A 16,140-nucleotide genomic window follows, 5' to 3' on the forward strand; every position below is an offset into this window, starting at 1 on the left:
TTAATAAATAAATAAAGAGTGGAAGGGAGGCAATTGAGTTGGCATGATAGAAAAGTATACACTCTGTTAGTGTAAAAGGGAAGATACAGGAGGTAGAAAAGCTTACAATCTGTTACAGTATAAGGGAGAGGTACAGAAAATGGAAGAGTTTACAATCTACTAGTGGGAGGAATACAGGAGGTGGAAGATTTGTTAATCTGTTAAAGTATAAGGGAGAGATACAGAAGGCTGAAGAGCATACAGTTTAAAAGTGTATAAGGGAGGATACAAAATGCTAAAAGAGCTTTATATAGTTATTGTATTTATATAAATATATATATTGTAAGAGGGAGACAGACTTAAAGTGTTATTAAACCCACAACAATAAAATCAGTCTGTATATGCAGTAAAGCATGCTTGTTATACTCACTGTGGAAGTTAAGGGGTTAATCCTCTGCATTGTGTAAAAAGGCCATTTGAACCTGTCTTCACTGCCCCTCTTCTTGTTCCAATGTCCACTTCTTATCTCCTGATAAGACAGACTGAACCCATAGCCATTCTGCACATGCTCAGTTTAGTGTGTATTGCTAGAGAGGTTTTTGTTTTTCTTGGGAGAGTGCATGTGATCAACACAGGGCCAATCAGCACTGGCCAGACAGAGGGCGGGGTTTTGCATCCTCATAGAGCAGAAAGAAAACTCCTCAAACAGGCAGCACTTTTTATAAATTCTTTAAAAAAAAATTAAGAATCACAAGATAGTCTGACTACAAAAAGCTTCACATTAGAAAAACAGTAGGCCGAAACATCAATCACACTCAGTCCTCCTCCTCCAGAGGAGTACTATGTAGCACTTTTTTAGTGTTTTATCAGCACTCAGCATTTACCACAGCAGGTTACCACAGCAGAGAGAGCAAGAGAGAAAGCCCTGAGCATCAGTCATCTTACATATACTGTATAAAGACCTTTTGCACAGGTCAGATGTGGATCTAGTAATGGAGACTTTATCGCACCCAAAGCTCTACAAAGCCTTCAGTTTTCGGGATCCAAGCAGAACGTAGTAAAGCTGAATCCCATGGGTTTTTTTTTGCATAGTTACATTGGGCCAAAGTCAGTATACTTATTCCATACCCAGCTTATGCTTGTAGAAGTGGAAAATAATTGTGGTAGCCACTTCTGCTACAATGATCCTCACTATCTTCTGGGTTTCGTGCCGAGCAGCTGCCCTGCTGCAAAGTGATTGGGGGGGGGGGGTTGTCACTTGCTTTGCTCTGGCACCATTAAGGCTCCGTTCACATCAAATCCGATTTTGAAATCATGCTACTTACAGTGAAGTCGCACGATTTCAAAATCGGGTGAGATGCCAATTTCCTTGCGATTTGCGCAGATGCACAGTCTGACACAGATGTCTATGCAAATCGCAACAAAAGTAGAACATGTGCTTTTCTGAAATCGGTGCAGCTCCGACCGGTATAACCGCTCTAATAGCAGACAATAGGGTATGACTTGACATGCGATTTGCAAGTTGCAGGGGATGCAAATCGCATGCCAAGTCGCATCCAGTGTGAAAGAGTCCTTAGCAATTGCCTTGCAATTTTCTCCATTAATGCAAAGTGTTTTCTTATTGGACAAGGTGGAGGGGTGAAATTATAATATCACAATCTCCACCTTGTCCAATCAGATAACACCTTGGGGGAGATTTACTAACCCTAGGTTCAAACCTAAGCGTATTCTGCAGCATTTTGCAGAAAAGCACTACAGTCCATTTAACAGGATTTCCTATGGGACAGGTTCACAACTCTGTGTTTTCACCCAGTGCATTTTGTGGAAAGGGTCAAGGACTTTTTGGAACGCAAAACGTTGCATTTTTGGTTCTATAGACTTCAATGGGAACACTGCAGAAAAGCATGTATTGCGTTTTTGCTGCGTATTTAATGTGGTTTGCGGTTAAAATCTGCCTAGCAACAAGAACAATAAAAATGGTTTAAAAAAACACATCAAAAACGCAAATGTAAAACAACGCAAAATGCAATGCAGAAACGCAACCTGCATAGGGGTGAACCTAGGGTTAAGCTGGTTCACTCAGAATCTCATGCATGGTAGTCAATCAGCTTCCAGCCTACATTTGTTCAATTAAGCTTTAGCAATAAAACCTGGAAGCTGATTGGTTTCCATTTAGAAGTGCACAATATTCTGAGTGAGCCAGCTTTAGTAAATAACCCTCCTTGTATCCATTGAGAAAAAAACATAAACTATATAGATGGTCCTTTTTCAGTAGTTTAGAGCAATCAGAACAATTAAAGATGATTATTGACTGATATTGGTAACTGCTCTCTACCTGTCCTCATAAAGCATCCTCATGAGACATCCTGTCCAAGTTGCAACTTTTGCAGCCTGCAGCTTTTCAGCTTTCAAATAACCACTAGTCCCAACATATATATATAGATCAGATCAGATCAGATCATCTGTAGGCAATATTTAGGACAGTTACTTAGTTTGTGTTTACGAGTGACTGACAAATGATCTGATTGATATGTCTAGTTGTTAAACGTGCATACAAAGGGCTCAGATTGAAAATATAATTAAATTTGCTTTTAGTTTTTCTTTCAACTGTTGTCACTAATGTATTTTTTGTACAATGCTTTCTTTTCCTAAACAAGCCAAACAGAAGCAAAAACAGGTAAGCTCATTCTGAAGAGAGAATATAAAAAAAAACAGATGTTCATAAAATGATCATTACAGATGTAGTGGGGTGAGATCCCCAGTTATCCACTCTTACATTAATAGTAAAATATGGACAGACAACATCATCCCAGGACTGGCTAGTCTGCTTTTATTCAGAATCAATGTAGGCTCACCTATAAGAATTGTCCGTATTGACCTCTAGCATTCAATCAACTTCAAAGCTGCACTGAGAAATAATTATTGTTGACTGACATTATTGCCGTGGGGCCATGCATACTTTTTTTATTGGGGAAACCTTGTAAAATAAGTAACATCTTTCTTTGTTACTATTTTGCATCTGTTCGACAAAGTATTATTATTTTTATTATTATTACATCGAGTTTATATAGCGCCAAAAGGTTTGCTCAGCGCTGTACAATATAGGGGGGACAATACATGGCACAGTACAACAATAACAAACAACTTACGAGGGGTAAGAGGGCCCTACTCTTTCGAGCTTAAAATCTAGGAGGGAGGGGGTAGTGGTACAGTAGGAAGTGGCTGAGGGGAATGAAGTGGTGGGAGGAATGAGGGAGAATGGCCGTTAGGTGAGGGTGGGGTAGGCTTCCCTGAAGAGATGGGTTTTGAGGGAGCACCTGAATGTGAGGAGGGAAGGCGACAGTCTGATGGATTGGGGCAGTGAGTTCCAGAGGATGGGGGAGGACCTGGAGAAGTCTTGCAGTCGTGCATGGGAGGAGGAGACCAGGGAGCAGGATAGAAGGAGGTCCTGTGAGGAGCGAAGGGTACGGGTAGGGCGGTACTTGGGGATCAGGTTGGTGAGGTAGTCAGGGGCAGTGTTGTGAACGGCTTTGTAGGTCAGGGTTAGAAGTTTAAATTTGATGCGTTGGGCAATCGGGAGCCAGTGGAGGGAGAGGCAGAGGGGGGTGGCAGAGGTGGAGCGGTTGGTGAGGTGGATGAGTCTAGCCGCTGAGTTCAGGATGGTCTGAAGCGGGGAGAGCTTGCACTGGGGTAGGCCGGTGAGGAGGGAGTTGCAGTAGTCAAGGCGTGAGATAATCAGGGAGTGTACGAGTAGTTTAGTGGTGTCTGGGGTAAGAAAGGTACGTATCTTGGCAATGTTACGGAGGTGGAGCCTGCAGGTGTTTGCAAGTGATTTGACATGAGGTTGGAAGGAGAGGTTCGAGTCAAGAATGACGCCAAGGACTTTGGCTTGCGGGGCGGGAATGATAGTGGTGTTGTTGGTGATGATGGATAGGATGGGGGGGGGTATGGGCAGGGGGAAAGACGAGGAGCTCGGTTTTGGAGAGGTTAAGCTTGAGGAAATGTAGCGACATCCAGTCTGAGATGTCGTTTAGGAGGTGAGTGATGCGGGCGGAGATAGTGGGGGTGAGGAGAGGGGTGGAGAGGTAAATTTGAGTGTCGTCAGCGTAGAGGTGATAGTTGAAGCCGTGGGAGTGTATGAGTTTGCCCAGGGAGGAGGTGTAGATGGAGAAGAGAAGGGGTCCAAGGACAGAGCCTTGGGGGACCAAGGCAATCTACAGCAATCTATAGCAGCCAAATAGATTTTAGTTCAGTGTAGTCTGATCTGTGGTTGCGGATTGAATCCTGTGGGCTTCTTTATTTTGCATTTTGCACTTTGCCTTCAATGAGCCTGATTGTATTATCTGCCTGGAGTTGCATTGCCAGATGTTTTATGGAACAGGGCAGATGGGCAGGAAATCAAACAATTTTAGATGTGTTGATTCTCTTAGGGGAACGCTTATCTTTTTTAAATGTTTTTAGATATACATGTGAAAGATCAGCTGAATGTAAATGATCTCCTCAAATTATATTAATGTTAAAAATCAAATTTCTGTGTAAGCTTTGTATATTTATATATCAAATGGCTCAAGCACATTTGCTCATTACAGATGAAGATTTGCTTCTTTTTAATAGATTATTATACAGGATTTATATAGTGCCAACAGTTTATGTAGCGCTTTACAATACAAAGGTGGACAGTACAATTAAAATACAGTTCAATACAGAAGGAATAAGAGGGCCCTGCTCATGGAGCTTACAACCTAAAGGGAGGGTGAGGTGGTACAAAAGGTAATAGCTTCAGGGAATGATGGAGATGACTCGAGTACAGTTCTTAGGTGGAGGTGGAGTTGAATAAATGAGTTTTCAAGGATTGCCTAAAGGCAGACAGGGTAGGAGCTAACCGGACATACGGGGGCAGGGCATTCCAAAGGATGGGAGAGGCTCTAGAGAAGTCCTGGAGGCAAGTGTGGGGGGTGGTAACAAGGGAGCAGAAGGTCTTGGGAGGAGCAGAGAGGATTGGGGGGGGGGGAGGCGAAGTTGTGGATGGCATTGTATGTTGTGGTTAGCATTTTATACATTGGGCTAGTGCAGGGGTCTGCAACCTTTAAGACATAAAGAGCCACTTGGACCCGTTTCCGAAGAGAAAAAAAAGACTGGGAGCCGCAAAACCATTGCAACATTTATAACAAATCCGACACTGCATATATTGCAAAAAGCACTCTGGTCATGAAGGGGGTTTAAGGGCCCAGTAAGCAAAGGGTTAATCAGGGCCACAGTGTATCTTCATAATCACAATCATAGCCTTAGGTCAGTGGTGGGCAACCTTTTTTTTCAACTGAGCCAAATCTCGCCAAAACCACGATTGAAATTTATTTTGACAGCCACATTTTTAAAACTGAAAATACATCCCCCATATAGTAATTCATCCCCCATAGTAATTCATCCCCCATATAGTAATTCATCCCCCATAGTAATTCATCCCCCATATAGTAATTCATCCCCCATATAGTAATTCATCCCCCATAGTAATTCATCCCCCACATAGTAATTCATCCCCCATAGTAATTCATCCCCCATATAGTAATTCATCCCCCATATAGTAATTCTTCCCCCATAGTAATTCATCCCCCATATAGTAATTCATCCCCCACATAGTAATTCATCCCCCATATAGTAATTCATCCCCCATATAGTAATTCATCCTCCATATAGTAATTCATCCCCCATAGTAATTCATCCCCCACATAGTAATTCATCCCCCATAGTAATTCATCCCCCATAGTAATTCATCCCCCATATAGTAATTCATCCCCCATATAGTAATTCTTCCCCCATAGTAATTCATCCCCCATATAGTAATTCTTCCCCCATAGTAATTCATCCCCCATATAGTAATTCTTCCCCCATAGTAATTCATCCCCCACATAGTAATTCATTCCCCATAGTAATTCATCCCCCATAGTAATTCATCCCCCACATAGTAATTCATCCCCCACATAGTAATTCATCCCCCACACAGTAATTCATCCCCCACATAGTAATTCATCCCCCATATTGTCTCAATTCACTTACCTTTGCTCCGCGCGTTCCTCTCGCTGTGTTCCCGCGCCGTTCTGGTCTTCAGGGCAGACTGAGAGAGGAGTTCGTCACTCTGCCCCGCCTACATCCTGGCTGCCCCACCTACATCCTGACAGCCAATGTTCCACGCTCCGCGGGCCGGATTTTTGAGGAGGGAGGGGAGCGGGCGCCCGGCACACAGAAGAGCCACATGTGGCTCGCGATCTGCGGCTTGCCGACCACCTGGTGGGCAGTGTGCTCCGGAGCCGCAGCAAAGATGAAAAAGAGCCGCATGCGGCTCTGGAGCCGCGGGTTGCCGACACCCGGGCTAGTGGAAGCCAGTGAAGAGATTGGAAGAGGGGCAGCAGTCACAGATCGGTTAGTAAGGTGTATTAGTCTAGCAGCAGCATTCATAATAGACTGAAGGGGGGTAGCTTGTGTAGGCCAGTGAGGAGGGAGTTGCAGTAGTCAAGGAGGAAAATAACCAAGAAGTGAATAAGCTGTGTTATGGTGTGGTTAGTCAGGAAGGTGTGAATTCTTAAGGTGGCAAGATTTAGTCAGTGATTGGATGTGGGGACTGAAGGAGAGGTCAGAATCTAGGATTACACCTAGCACTCTGGCATGTGTGGAGGGGCCAGTGGTTGTTCTGTTGATCTCATTGGTAAAGTCATGGGGAGGGGATCCGAGTGGAGGAAAAATTTTAAGCTCAGTTTTAGAAAGATAGGGTTTGAGGAAGTGGTGTGACATCCATACTGATATGTCACTCAGTAAATTTGCGATATGTAAGGAAATTGAGGGGGTGAGTTGAGGAGTGGAGAGATAAATCTGGGTGTCATCAGCAGAGAGGTGGTATTGGAAGCCATGGGAGGTTATCAACTGGCCCAGGGAAGAGATATAGAGAGAGAAGATGAGGGGCCCAAGGACGGATCCTTGGGGGAACCCTATAGGAAGAGGAGCGGTGTAGATGGTATTGTATGTGACACTAAAAGTGCGCTGATATAGGTAGGAGGAGAACAAGGAAAGAGCAGAGTCTTGGAGGACAAGGAAGTGGAATTTGTTGAGGAGGAGTGGGTGGTCAACTGTGTGAAAGGCAGCAGAAAGGTCTAAGAGTATGATTATGGGGTACTGGCCATTGGTTAAAGCAGTTAGTAGGTCATTGGTGAGTTTTAATGGCAGTTTCAGTGAAATGTTGTGGGTGGAAGCCAGACTGTAGGGGATCAAGAAGGTTGTTATCAATGAGGTAGCAATTCATACGGTTGTGGACAACATTTGTACCCAGCTAATCCTTTTTATGCCACTGCCCACCAGTCTGTTTCATGTATCTGGTTAGAGGTCAAAGTGACAAGAGGGCTTCTCTTAAATCTCTGGTCCACACAGCCCTGGAATAGTGATAGGGAATGAAAGGACACAGAGCAGCACAAGTGCCAAGAGTTCAGTCCAAAGGTTCTCACATCTGGTAGATGACAGGGAGGAGTCTTGCAGACTTCGGAGCAGATTACAAAGGTGAGTGAGAGTGCTACTGAGGAGCAAACTGGAACTCAACCTGGCAGGAACACCTCAACCCATGACAGGGTCCTAAACAACCCAGGGTTAGCAAACAGGAAGACAGATAGCAGGCAGTATAGAAGGCAAAACATGGTCTAAGGACAAGCCAAGGTCACACCGAGACATCAGCAGAATCAAAGTCAGGAGGCAAGACTAGATCACAGCAGGCAATCAGCAGAATCTTGGTCAGATGTCAAGCCAAGGCCAAGAGCTATTCGGTTCAGCAACGAGTAGAAAAATGAGGACAAGGTCAGGATCAACCCAGGTCACAACAGAAGGTCAGAGCAGAGACAAGTCTAGAGGCAGGTTGAGTTAGCAATGGTTACGCAGATCACAAGGACAAGTGCAGATTCTGGTCACAGGGAAACATGTTGGACTATTCAGCAACTTCTTAGTTCAGTTCTGTTCCTTTATTATGCCACTTGGCACCAAGATTAGAATTAGGTGTGCATGTCCTTGCATATATACCATTATATGTTCGCACTACATGCCCCCGTAAATTGCCCAGTTGAATTAGCATGCTCATGCAAACAAGCATGCACATGTACCTGACTGGCAAAGATCCTTGTTTTGGGTCCTTACAGTATGATGGAAATCAACTGATACTCTTTAGTGTCTATTAATCTTAAACATCTCCAGACATGGGCTTTGTCTATGCTATGGTGGCATAAAGACACTTCTGAGACAAGCTGTGCACCAGCACATTCCGTACAGATGAGCTGAGACTTCAGGCCGTAGTGGAAAACATGATAGAACAGTATCTACTTGATAGTGAGCTGTCTTCTACGTATATAATGTTCTCCACACTGCTTTTTCTGATAGTTCATGTGAAGCACTGCTTTAGGGGCCCAACGTATGGGATTGGCACTAGAATAACTTGCCCATAACCATAGGCACTGCCAGACAAGCCTAATGCACCAAACCTCTCTGCACCTATGTTTTTGCTTCTCACCTCTCACACACTGGACTGTTTGCTCAGTCCCAAAACATTGGCCATTATGGAATCCTGTATCCAAAACTAATAGTGTTGAGCCTTGCTGTTCCTTCCCTATAATTTAAAATGGACAACTCTCCAAATACAGATTCAGGGTTTCAGATTGATATCTTATAACCTAATGTGTTCTGCACCTCAGTAAAGACCAGTTCCCAGCCAGTTTTCATTATCCCCTGGTCTCACTTCCTGAGATTATATGTTCAGATTTACTTACCTATATCACCTCTCTGAGCCACAAACACTGAATCCTGTTTGTTAATAATTGTTCTAGGTCATTCTGTTACTGTGTTGTTGGGTTAAACCATGTTGTATAGGGCCCTTTAGTTATCCCTTGGTGAAAACACACTCATTATATCCTCATATCTTACCCACACTCCCCATCACCATTCCAAGATAGCCACTTAGCTCGTCACAGAAACACAGATTCACACATTCATATACATTATGATGGCGCATCTCATGCACCCCCATTGTAGCTTAACATCTCCCCACCTAGCACCCAGACTACTGCTGCCCCTGTAAAAATAAGGGGTAGATATCTGAAGGCTATAGTAAGCCAACCCCTATTTAGCCCCTTACACACAATCACCTTACTTTTCCCACTCCATCCTCCCACCCCACCCCTCCAGCTTTCTTCACCTTACCACACTGTCTGCATCCTTCCTTCTTCATGCCGCCTCTTTTACTCAACCCACCACCTGTATTCTTTCCCTCCTCCCTCACCCCACAGCCCTTGTCCAACTCTTTACTTGCTTCCTCCCTTCCTATCCACACCCCCTTCTCTGCTCCCACCAACCTTCTTGTTGCCCTTAGGCATCACCATTCGCTGTGCCACCCAATGACCATTCCCTATGCCACCCAACAGGGGCAGACTGACAACTCATGAGGCCCCCGGGCAATAGGGGATCATGGGGCCCCTGTGTCCTTGCCCAAACTCAAAAAAGCCTATGAAAAAGGTACCAGGGGCATCTCATGGGGCCCCCTACTGACCCCGGGTCCTCGGACAGCGCCCGAGTTTCCAAATGGTCAGTTCGCCCCTGCCACCCAATAACCTCCCCTTGGACTTCCATAGGAGGTCACCAGGGAATCCCTATTCTTACTGTCTTCTCCCTCCTCCCTCTCTCTCCATTCATCCACTCCTACTACAACTCCTGCTATCCCCCTCCGTTTTCTTTTCCCCTCCTAGCTGCTTTGTCCCAAGCCTACCCTGACATACTTGGGAAATTGTCCAAAGCCTACAGCATCCCACTGTTATTCTTTGACTCAGTGCAACTACAAAACCTTTTCATCAAAGGTTCCACATGTATTCTTGTCTTGTAAACTTTTTGTAGCTGACCCCTTGCCTCGAGCTTCATTGTACTTTTTATGCCTTGTGTTTGGTGTTTCTCTGTTTTATATACCCAGAAAGTGTTGTTCTGTTTCAAATGACTCCAAATTTCATGTACCTTATTATATTTTAAAACTTGTTAAATTAAGAATTACAAAAAGCCGACTCCAGAGACTATGCTTTCCTGAATCAGGTGCAGAGATTTTACAACATAGAAGTCAATGCAAACATTTTTGAATCTATCATGTGAATATTATCACTCTCTTGTTAAATCTTACTTTGTCCTATTTTCATGAATAATGCTCAAATAAGTAAAATCTCTTGAGAATATTGGGCTGTATATTGCTGCTACTGTATGTGTTACTGCTACACACATGCTGGCACTTGTGTTCTTAATTAATTGACAGGTTCTATTGTCCAGCCTTTACTATGTATTGTAAAATAAGGTAGATTAAGCTATTGCTCTGCACATTTTCCAAGGCACACACTGCAATCTTCAAACAGTGACCACTTTCAGACCAATAATAAGTATTGGCTGTTACCACAAAACACTAATTGCAATAGCAAGATTCTGGCAGGCGTTCCATGAATCACGTAGCATAATTCTGTTGATGTACAATATATTGTAGCTATTTTTCTTCAGCTAAAAGATTCTGTTACCTTTCAGACAGAGCACATCGCACCCTATGATGTTGTTCCATCTATGCGGCCAGTAGTTCTTGTCGGTCCATCTCTCAAAGGATATGAGGTAAAATATAAAGTTTATATTTGTACAATTTTACCATTATTAACCGCTTGCCCCCGCCCTATAGTAGAACTAACTATATATACGTGATTTGCATTTCCAGGTAGGGGGCATGGCTTCTAGGCAATCTAGGGATTGGTTGCCTGGCATGTAATCGGCCGGGTCCAGGCTGTAGATTCTTGGCAATCGCTGTGTAGAACTGATAGGGGAGAGCCCTGTGTGTAAACAACACAGGTCTCTCTCCTGCCAGCAAAGACATTCTGCTGTGTATTTCTCTGCACAACAGTCAAAAATATTAGGGTTTTTTTTTTTTCAAAATTGTTGGTCTTTTTTTGTTTATAGCACAAAAAATAAAAAGTGCACAGGTGATCAAAGAAAGCTCTATTTACGAGGGAACAATTTTTTTATTTATTGCAAAAAATGGCCCAGTCAGGAAGGGGGGGGGGGGGGATAAATCCTCTGGAGGGCAAGTGGTTAAAGTATATGCAAACCCTCATCTTGTAAAGACCAATTCAGTTTAAAATAGAGATGACAGGCAAAACATTTGGGTATAGATATATAAAATAAATTATAAACACTTTATTTTTTCCTTTTTTTATAAATGAATGCATTCCCTCTGTTCTCAGCAGCATAAGAGATGGGAGAGGAGAAACAGCAGCACACTGCTCTTTCCAATGAATGGCTGTGCAGGGGTGTGTGTCAGGACAAATCCGTTCATTGGAGGAGAGCAGGCTGAGATCCTGTTCTCTTTGTATTGATTCCTGTGTGTGAAATACCTGGTGTTTCTGCCAGTAACATCAGCTCCATCTAGTGGCCACAATGCAGTATTTTCCTGAAATACCTCAATCAAGAAAATACGGCATAGCCACTTAGTGGGTTGACAGTCAAAGGAAATAAACATATTACAGTAATATTTCAGTGCAATTGTTCAGTTGTTTGAGGCATTTAGCACAGTGATTTTTTTTTAAATAGCCCCTTTATTTAGAACTTGTTTGTAATGAGCTATTTACTGAAAACACTTTTTACACACCAGGTGTTCAAGAATGCTTACTATGGGGGAGATTTACTAAAACTGGAACATAAAAAACCTGGTTCAGCTCTACATAGAAACTAATCAAATTCCAGGATTTATTGTCAAAACTTAATGTAATTAGTGTAAGTTAGAAGCTGATTGGCTGCCATACACAGCTGCACCAGATTCTGAGTGCTCCGGTTTTAGTTATGTTTCAATAATATGCACCAAACACTACTTCACACTCTTCTGTACAAACCTTTAATAATACAGATTATGTAAGAAAAAAATAGATGTTGCCTGGACTTCTATTATTTGCTCACTTTTGTTCTTTTAAATATACCATCAAAGGGGTTTGTTCTGTCTGTTTGATAAGTGCAAAAAAATAACGTTCATCCTAATAGAAATCTTCTGAGCTGATAATTTTCTGTGCTATCTGCCCGTGCTGTTTCTGGTAGTCTAATCAGTCCCCTACCCCAGTTCTTCTCTTGGACTACAGAACATCCCATGTTGTGGAGATGAGAATAAGGAGGCATTCTATATTTCAGCAAAAGACAGCTGAGCAGGGCTGAGACCAATACTTGCAATTTCATTTCAAAGGCACTGTGTTTTCAGTCCACAAAAGGACTTAGGAGCTGAATGCATTTCTGCCAGGATCAACAGATAATATTCTGTAGTTACATGGTCTTTAAAGTGGTTGTAAAGGCTCAAGGTTTTAAACCTACATGCGTTCCTCGGCTCTCCCAGGACTCTCCATCCTCATTGGCTGAGACTTCAGAAATAGTCATTGGCTCCCACTACTGCAATCACAGCCAGTGAGCCAATGAGAAGAGAACAGGGGAGAAGCTGAGCCACGCTCCGTGTGTGAATGGACACACAGAGCAGTGGCTCAGGAGCGAGCCTGCTTGGGTGCCCCCCTAGCAAGCTGCTTGCTATGGGGCCACTTGGCAGGAGGGAGTGGCCTAGAGTGCCTCCGGGGGACCCAAAAAGAAGAGGATCAGGGCTGCTCTGTGCAAAACCACAGAGCAGGTAAGTATAACATGTTTGTTATTTTTTACGGAAAAAAAAACAACCTTTAATATCACTTTAAGTTGATAAATGACGGAAAAATGACGATGTATTGCAGAGATGTCAGATTTTTTTTTCCAAAACAATACTTTAAGGGTACAGAATGCAACAATAAAAAAAATGTACAGAAGAACGCATGCTCAAGCGGCCGGAGCAGATGCAGTTCTGACTGCTCCGCACACTCCCGGCGCCTCAGGGGGATATTCCGCTCCTTCCAACCCGTTCCACCCTGCCACCTATCAGGCCTGTTTGTGGAGCGGGTGGAGGACCTCCGATGCCCACCTGACTGGCTGGGAGATCTACGAGTGGCTCCCGCACTGCCACAATGAAGTAGGGAGGGGGCGGCAAGATGGTGGCCGGACCCGGCTCTCGGAGCTCTTCAGTTGCTGAGGAGAAACAGCATACACCACCACAGTGGGCCCAGCTCCCCTCCTCCAGTCCTAGGACACATAGCATAGCATACCTACTCGCCCCTTCCTAAGCTTAGGCTCTCAGGAGGTCATGTCTCACAGGATCCTCAGAAGATCCTTCAGGAATTCAATAACTTCTATGCTACCTTATATGGCCAATCCTGGCCTGTTGAGCCTTTTCTGCTTCAGGACTTTTTGGGAACCCTGTGGTGTCCGGCCCTTACTGAGGCCCACAGGGAACCTATGGAACAACCTATCAATAGCGAGGAGCTTGGTAAAGTAATAAAATGCTAAAGACGGTTTATCGAATGTCTATTATAAAACATTTTCTGAACAACTTCTCCCCCACATGGCTCTTTACTTCAACATTTGAGTCAGAACGGTGTGATTCCTTTAGACGAAAACAGAACATTTATAAGCGTTATCCCTAATCCTAATAAAGAAACTATCAATATCCTTAATTATCGACCTATTTCGCTAATTAATTGTAACCTGAAAATCCTGACAAAACTCCTGGCCCTGCGTCTTAATTCTTTTTTGGCGCAATATATTCACAAAGACCAATCGGGTTTCATATCTGGTCGCCAAATGCAGGATCAGATTCGTAGGTCCATAGCTTTGATTTCCGCTGTCCGCTCTAATTGGGATGCTCCTATTTCTCAGGAGTTGTTGCTTTTTTCTCTGGACCTCCATAAAGACTTTGATAGCTTAATTTGGGAATATTTGTTTACTATTTTGCGAGTTTATGGATTTGGTCCTGCATTTCTTACACTACTACAATCTTAATACAACATTCCCTCAGCTCAAGTGTCCATTAGAGGTTACAGATCATCCGTGTTCCCAATTTGACGCGGTACTAGATGTTGTCCACTTTCCCCACTACTTTTTTGCAATAGCAATAGAACCTTAGCTATGGCGATCCACTCCCATCCTGGATTATCTATATACAGTTGTGTCCAAAATTATTCAACCCCCACTGAAATTGAGTGTTTTGGCCAGTTTGACATTGCTTTTGATCATTCAGTCATCTTGCTTACATTTACATTAAAGAGGCACTTGTAGGTCAGACAAATATAACATAACAGTTATAATGAAATAACCACAAATGTCTTTTCTGTGCTCACAGCATTATCAGTTTTATTCAACCCCCAAGTGACATTCAATCTTAGTACTTAGTACAGCATCCTTTTACAGTTATAACAGCTTTTAAACGTGAAGCATAGCTTGACACAAGTGTCTTGCAGCGATCTACGGGTATCTTCGCCCATTCTTCATGGGCAAAGGCCTCCAGTTCAGTCACATTCTTAGGCTTGCGCACTGCAACTGCTTTCTTTAAGTCCCACCAGAGGTTCTCAATCGGATTTAAGTCTGGTGACTGCGATGGCCACTCCAAAATGTTCCAGCCTTTCCTCTGCAACCATGCTCTAGTGGACTTGGAGGTATGCTTGGGATCATTGTCCTGTTGAAAGGTCCAACGTCTCCCAAGCCTCAGGTGTGTGACGGACTGCATCACGTTTCCATCCAATATCTCCTGGTACTGAAGAGAATTCATGGTACCTTGCACACGCTGAAGCTTCCCTGTACCTGCAGAAGCAAAACAGCCCCAAAGCATGATTGACCCTCCACCATGCTTCACAGTAGGCAAGGTGTTCTTTTCATCATAGGCCTTGTTCTTCCTCCTCCAAACATAGCGTTGATCCATGGGCCCAAACAGTTCTAATTTTGTTTCATCAGTCCACAGAACACTATCCCACAACTTTTGTGGTTTGTCCACATGGCTTTTGGCATACTGCAGTCGACTCTTCTTATTCTTTGGAGACAGCAAGGGGGTACGCCTGGGAGTTCTGGCACGGAGGCCTTCATTACGCAGTGTGCGTCTTATTGTCTGGGCTGAAACTTCTGTACCCACATCTGACAAATCTTTTCTCAGTTCCTCAGCAGTCACACGGGGACTTCTCTCCACTCTACGCTTCAGGTAGCGCACAGCAGTCGAAGTCAGCATCTTCTTTCTGCCACGACCAGGTAGCGTTTCAACAGTGCCCTTTGCCTTGAATTTGCGAATGATGCTTCCTAAGGTGTCTCTTGGTATGTTTAACATCTTTGCAATCTTCTTATAGCCATTGCCCTTCCTGTGAAGAGAAATCACCTCTTCTCTTGTCTTCCTGGACCATTCTCTTGCCTTCACCATGTTTGTAACCACACCAGTAAATGTCTAGAAGGAGCTGAGTATCACAGTCATTTTAAAGCTGCCTAATTGGTGCTTATTATGCTTGATTGCTGCTCGGTGACATCCACAGGTGTTTTCAATACCTGATGGAAAGCACCTGTATGAACCTCTGTTCTTCAGAGTGGTAGTCTTTAAGGGGTTGAATAATTGTGGCAATGAAGAAACCACATAAGAACCATTTACTACTGTATTACATAAACAATTGATGTCATTTTAGTTGCATTTGGGTAGTTACAACGTCCTTGTAGGATTTGATTCTGAATACAATTCCAAATGTACACTATAGTCCCTAAACCCCTTTACAGCATTGGGGGTTGAATAATTTTGGACACAACTGTATATTATCTTTTCTATTGACAGTCTGGGATAGGGTACGCCATCGCAAATCCTTGGCTTCCTCACACACATCTTTAGCCCCAATCTTTTGTAACCCTGAATTTGTACCTGGCATGGTTCCGGCTCCATTCCAATGGTGGATCAACAAAGGGTTACTGAGGATAGGGGATTACCTCCGGGGTGCCTGAATTTACCCTCTCCAATATTTTAAAGAAAAATTGTAGATGCATCCCATCAAAATCTTTAGATTTACACAAATCACCTCCTTTATTCGCTCAAAAACTATTTTATTAGATGGACCACCCACTCTTACCAATTTCGAACTTTATTGTAAAAATAATAATCTCTCTAGAGGCCATATTTCTATGGTTTATGCCCTTCTTACTGATCCGAGCTGTAAACTTCCCTATATGGATCAATGGGAAAGGGACCTGAATGTTAGTTTCCCTATATGGATC

The 16,140-nt window shown here is 43.4% G+C and overlaps 1 protein-coding gene across 4 annotated transcripts in view; it reads left to right on the forward strand.

Moving 5' to 3' along the window:
• Window positions 1-16,140, forward strand: part of CACNB3 (calcium voltage-gated channel auxiliary subunit beta 3) — a 256,437-nt gene that overhangs the window by 211,060 nt on the left and 29,237 nt on the right. For 3 of the 4 annotated variants that reach the window (XM_089679364.1, XM_089679360.1, XM_089679356.1), the window contains exons 6-7: window positions 2,637-2,656; window positions 10,552-10,632. In XM_089679364.1, coding sequence (XP_089535490.1) covers window positions 2,637-2,656; window positions 10,552-10,632 — 101 coding nt within the window. The remainder of the gene's footprint in view (window positions 1-2,636; window positions 2,657-10,551; window positions 10,633-16,140) is intronic. The other variant, XM_089679371.1, reaches the window with a different exon arrangement.

The sequence above is a fragment of the Staurois parvus genome, unplaced genomic scaffold, assembly GCF_062004578.1.
Source record: "Staurois parvus isolate SC_StPar_1 unplaced genomic scaffold, SC_StPar_1.0 ptg000017l, whole genome shotgun sequence".
Taxonomy (NCBI): domain Eukaryota; kingdom Metazoa; phylum Chordata; class Amphibia; order Anura; family Ranidae; genus Staurois; species Staurois parvus.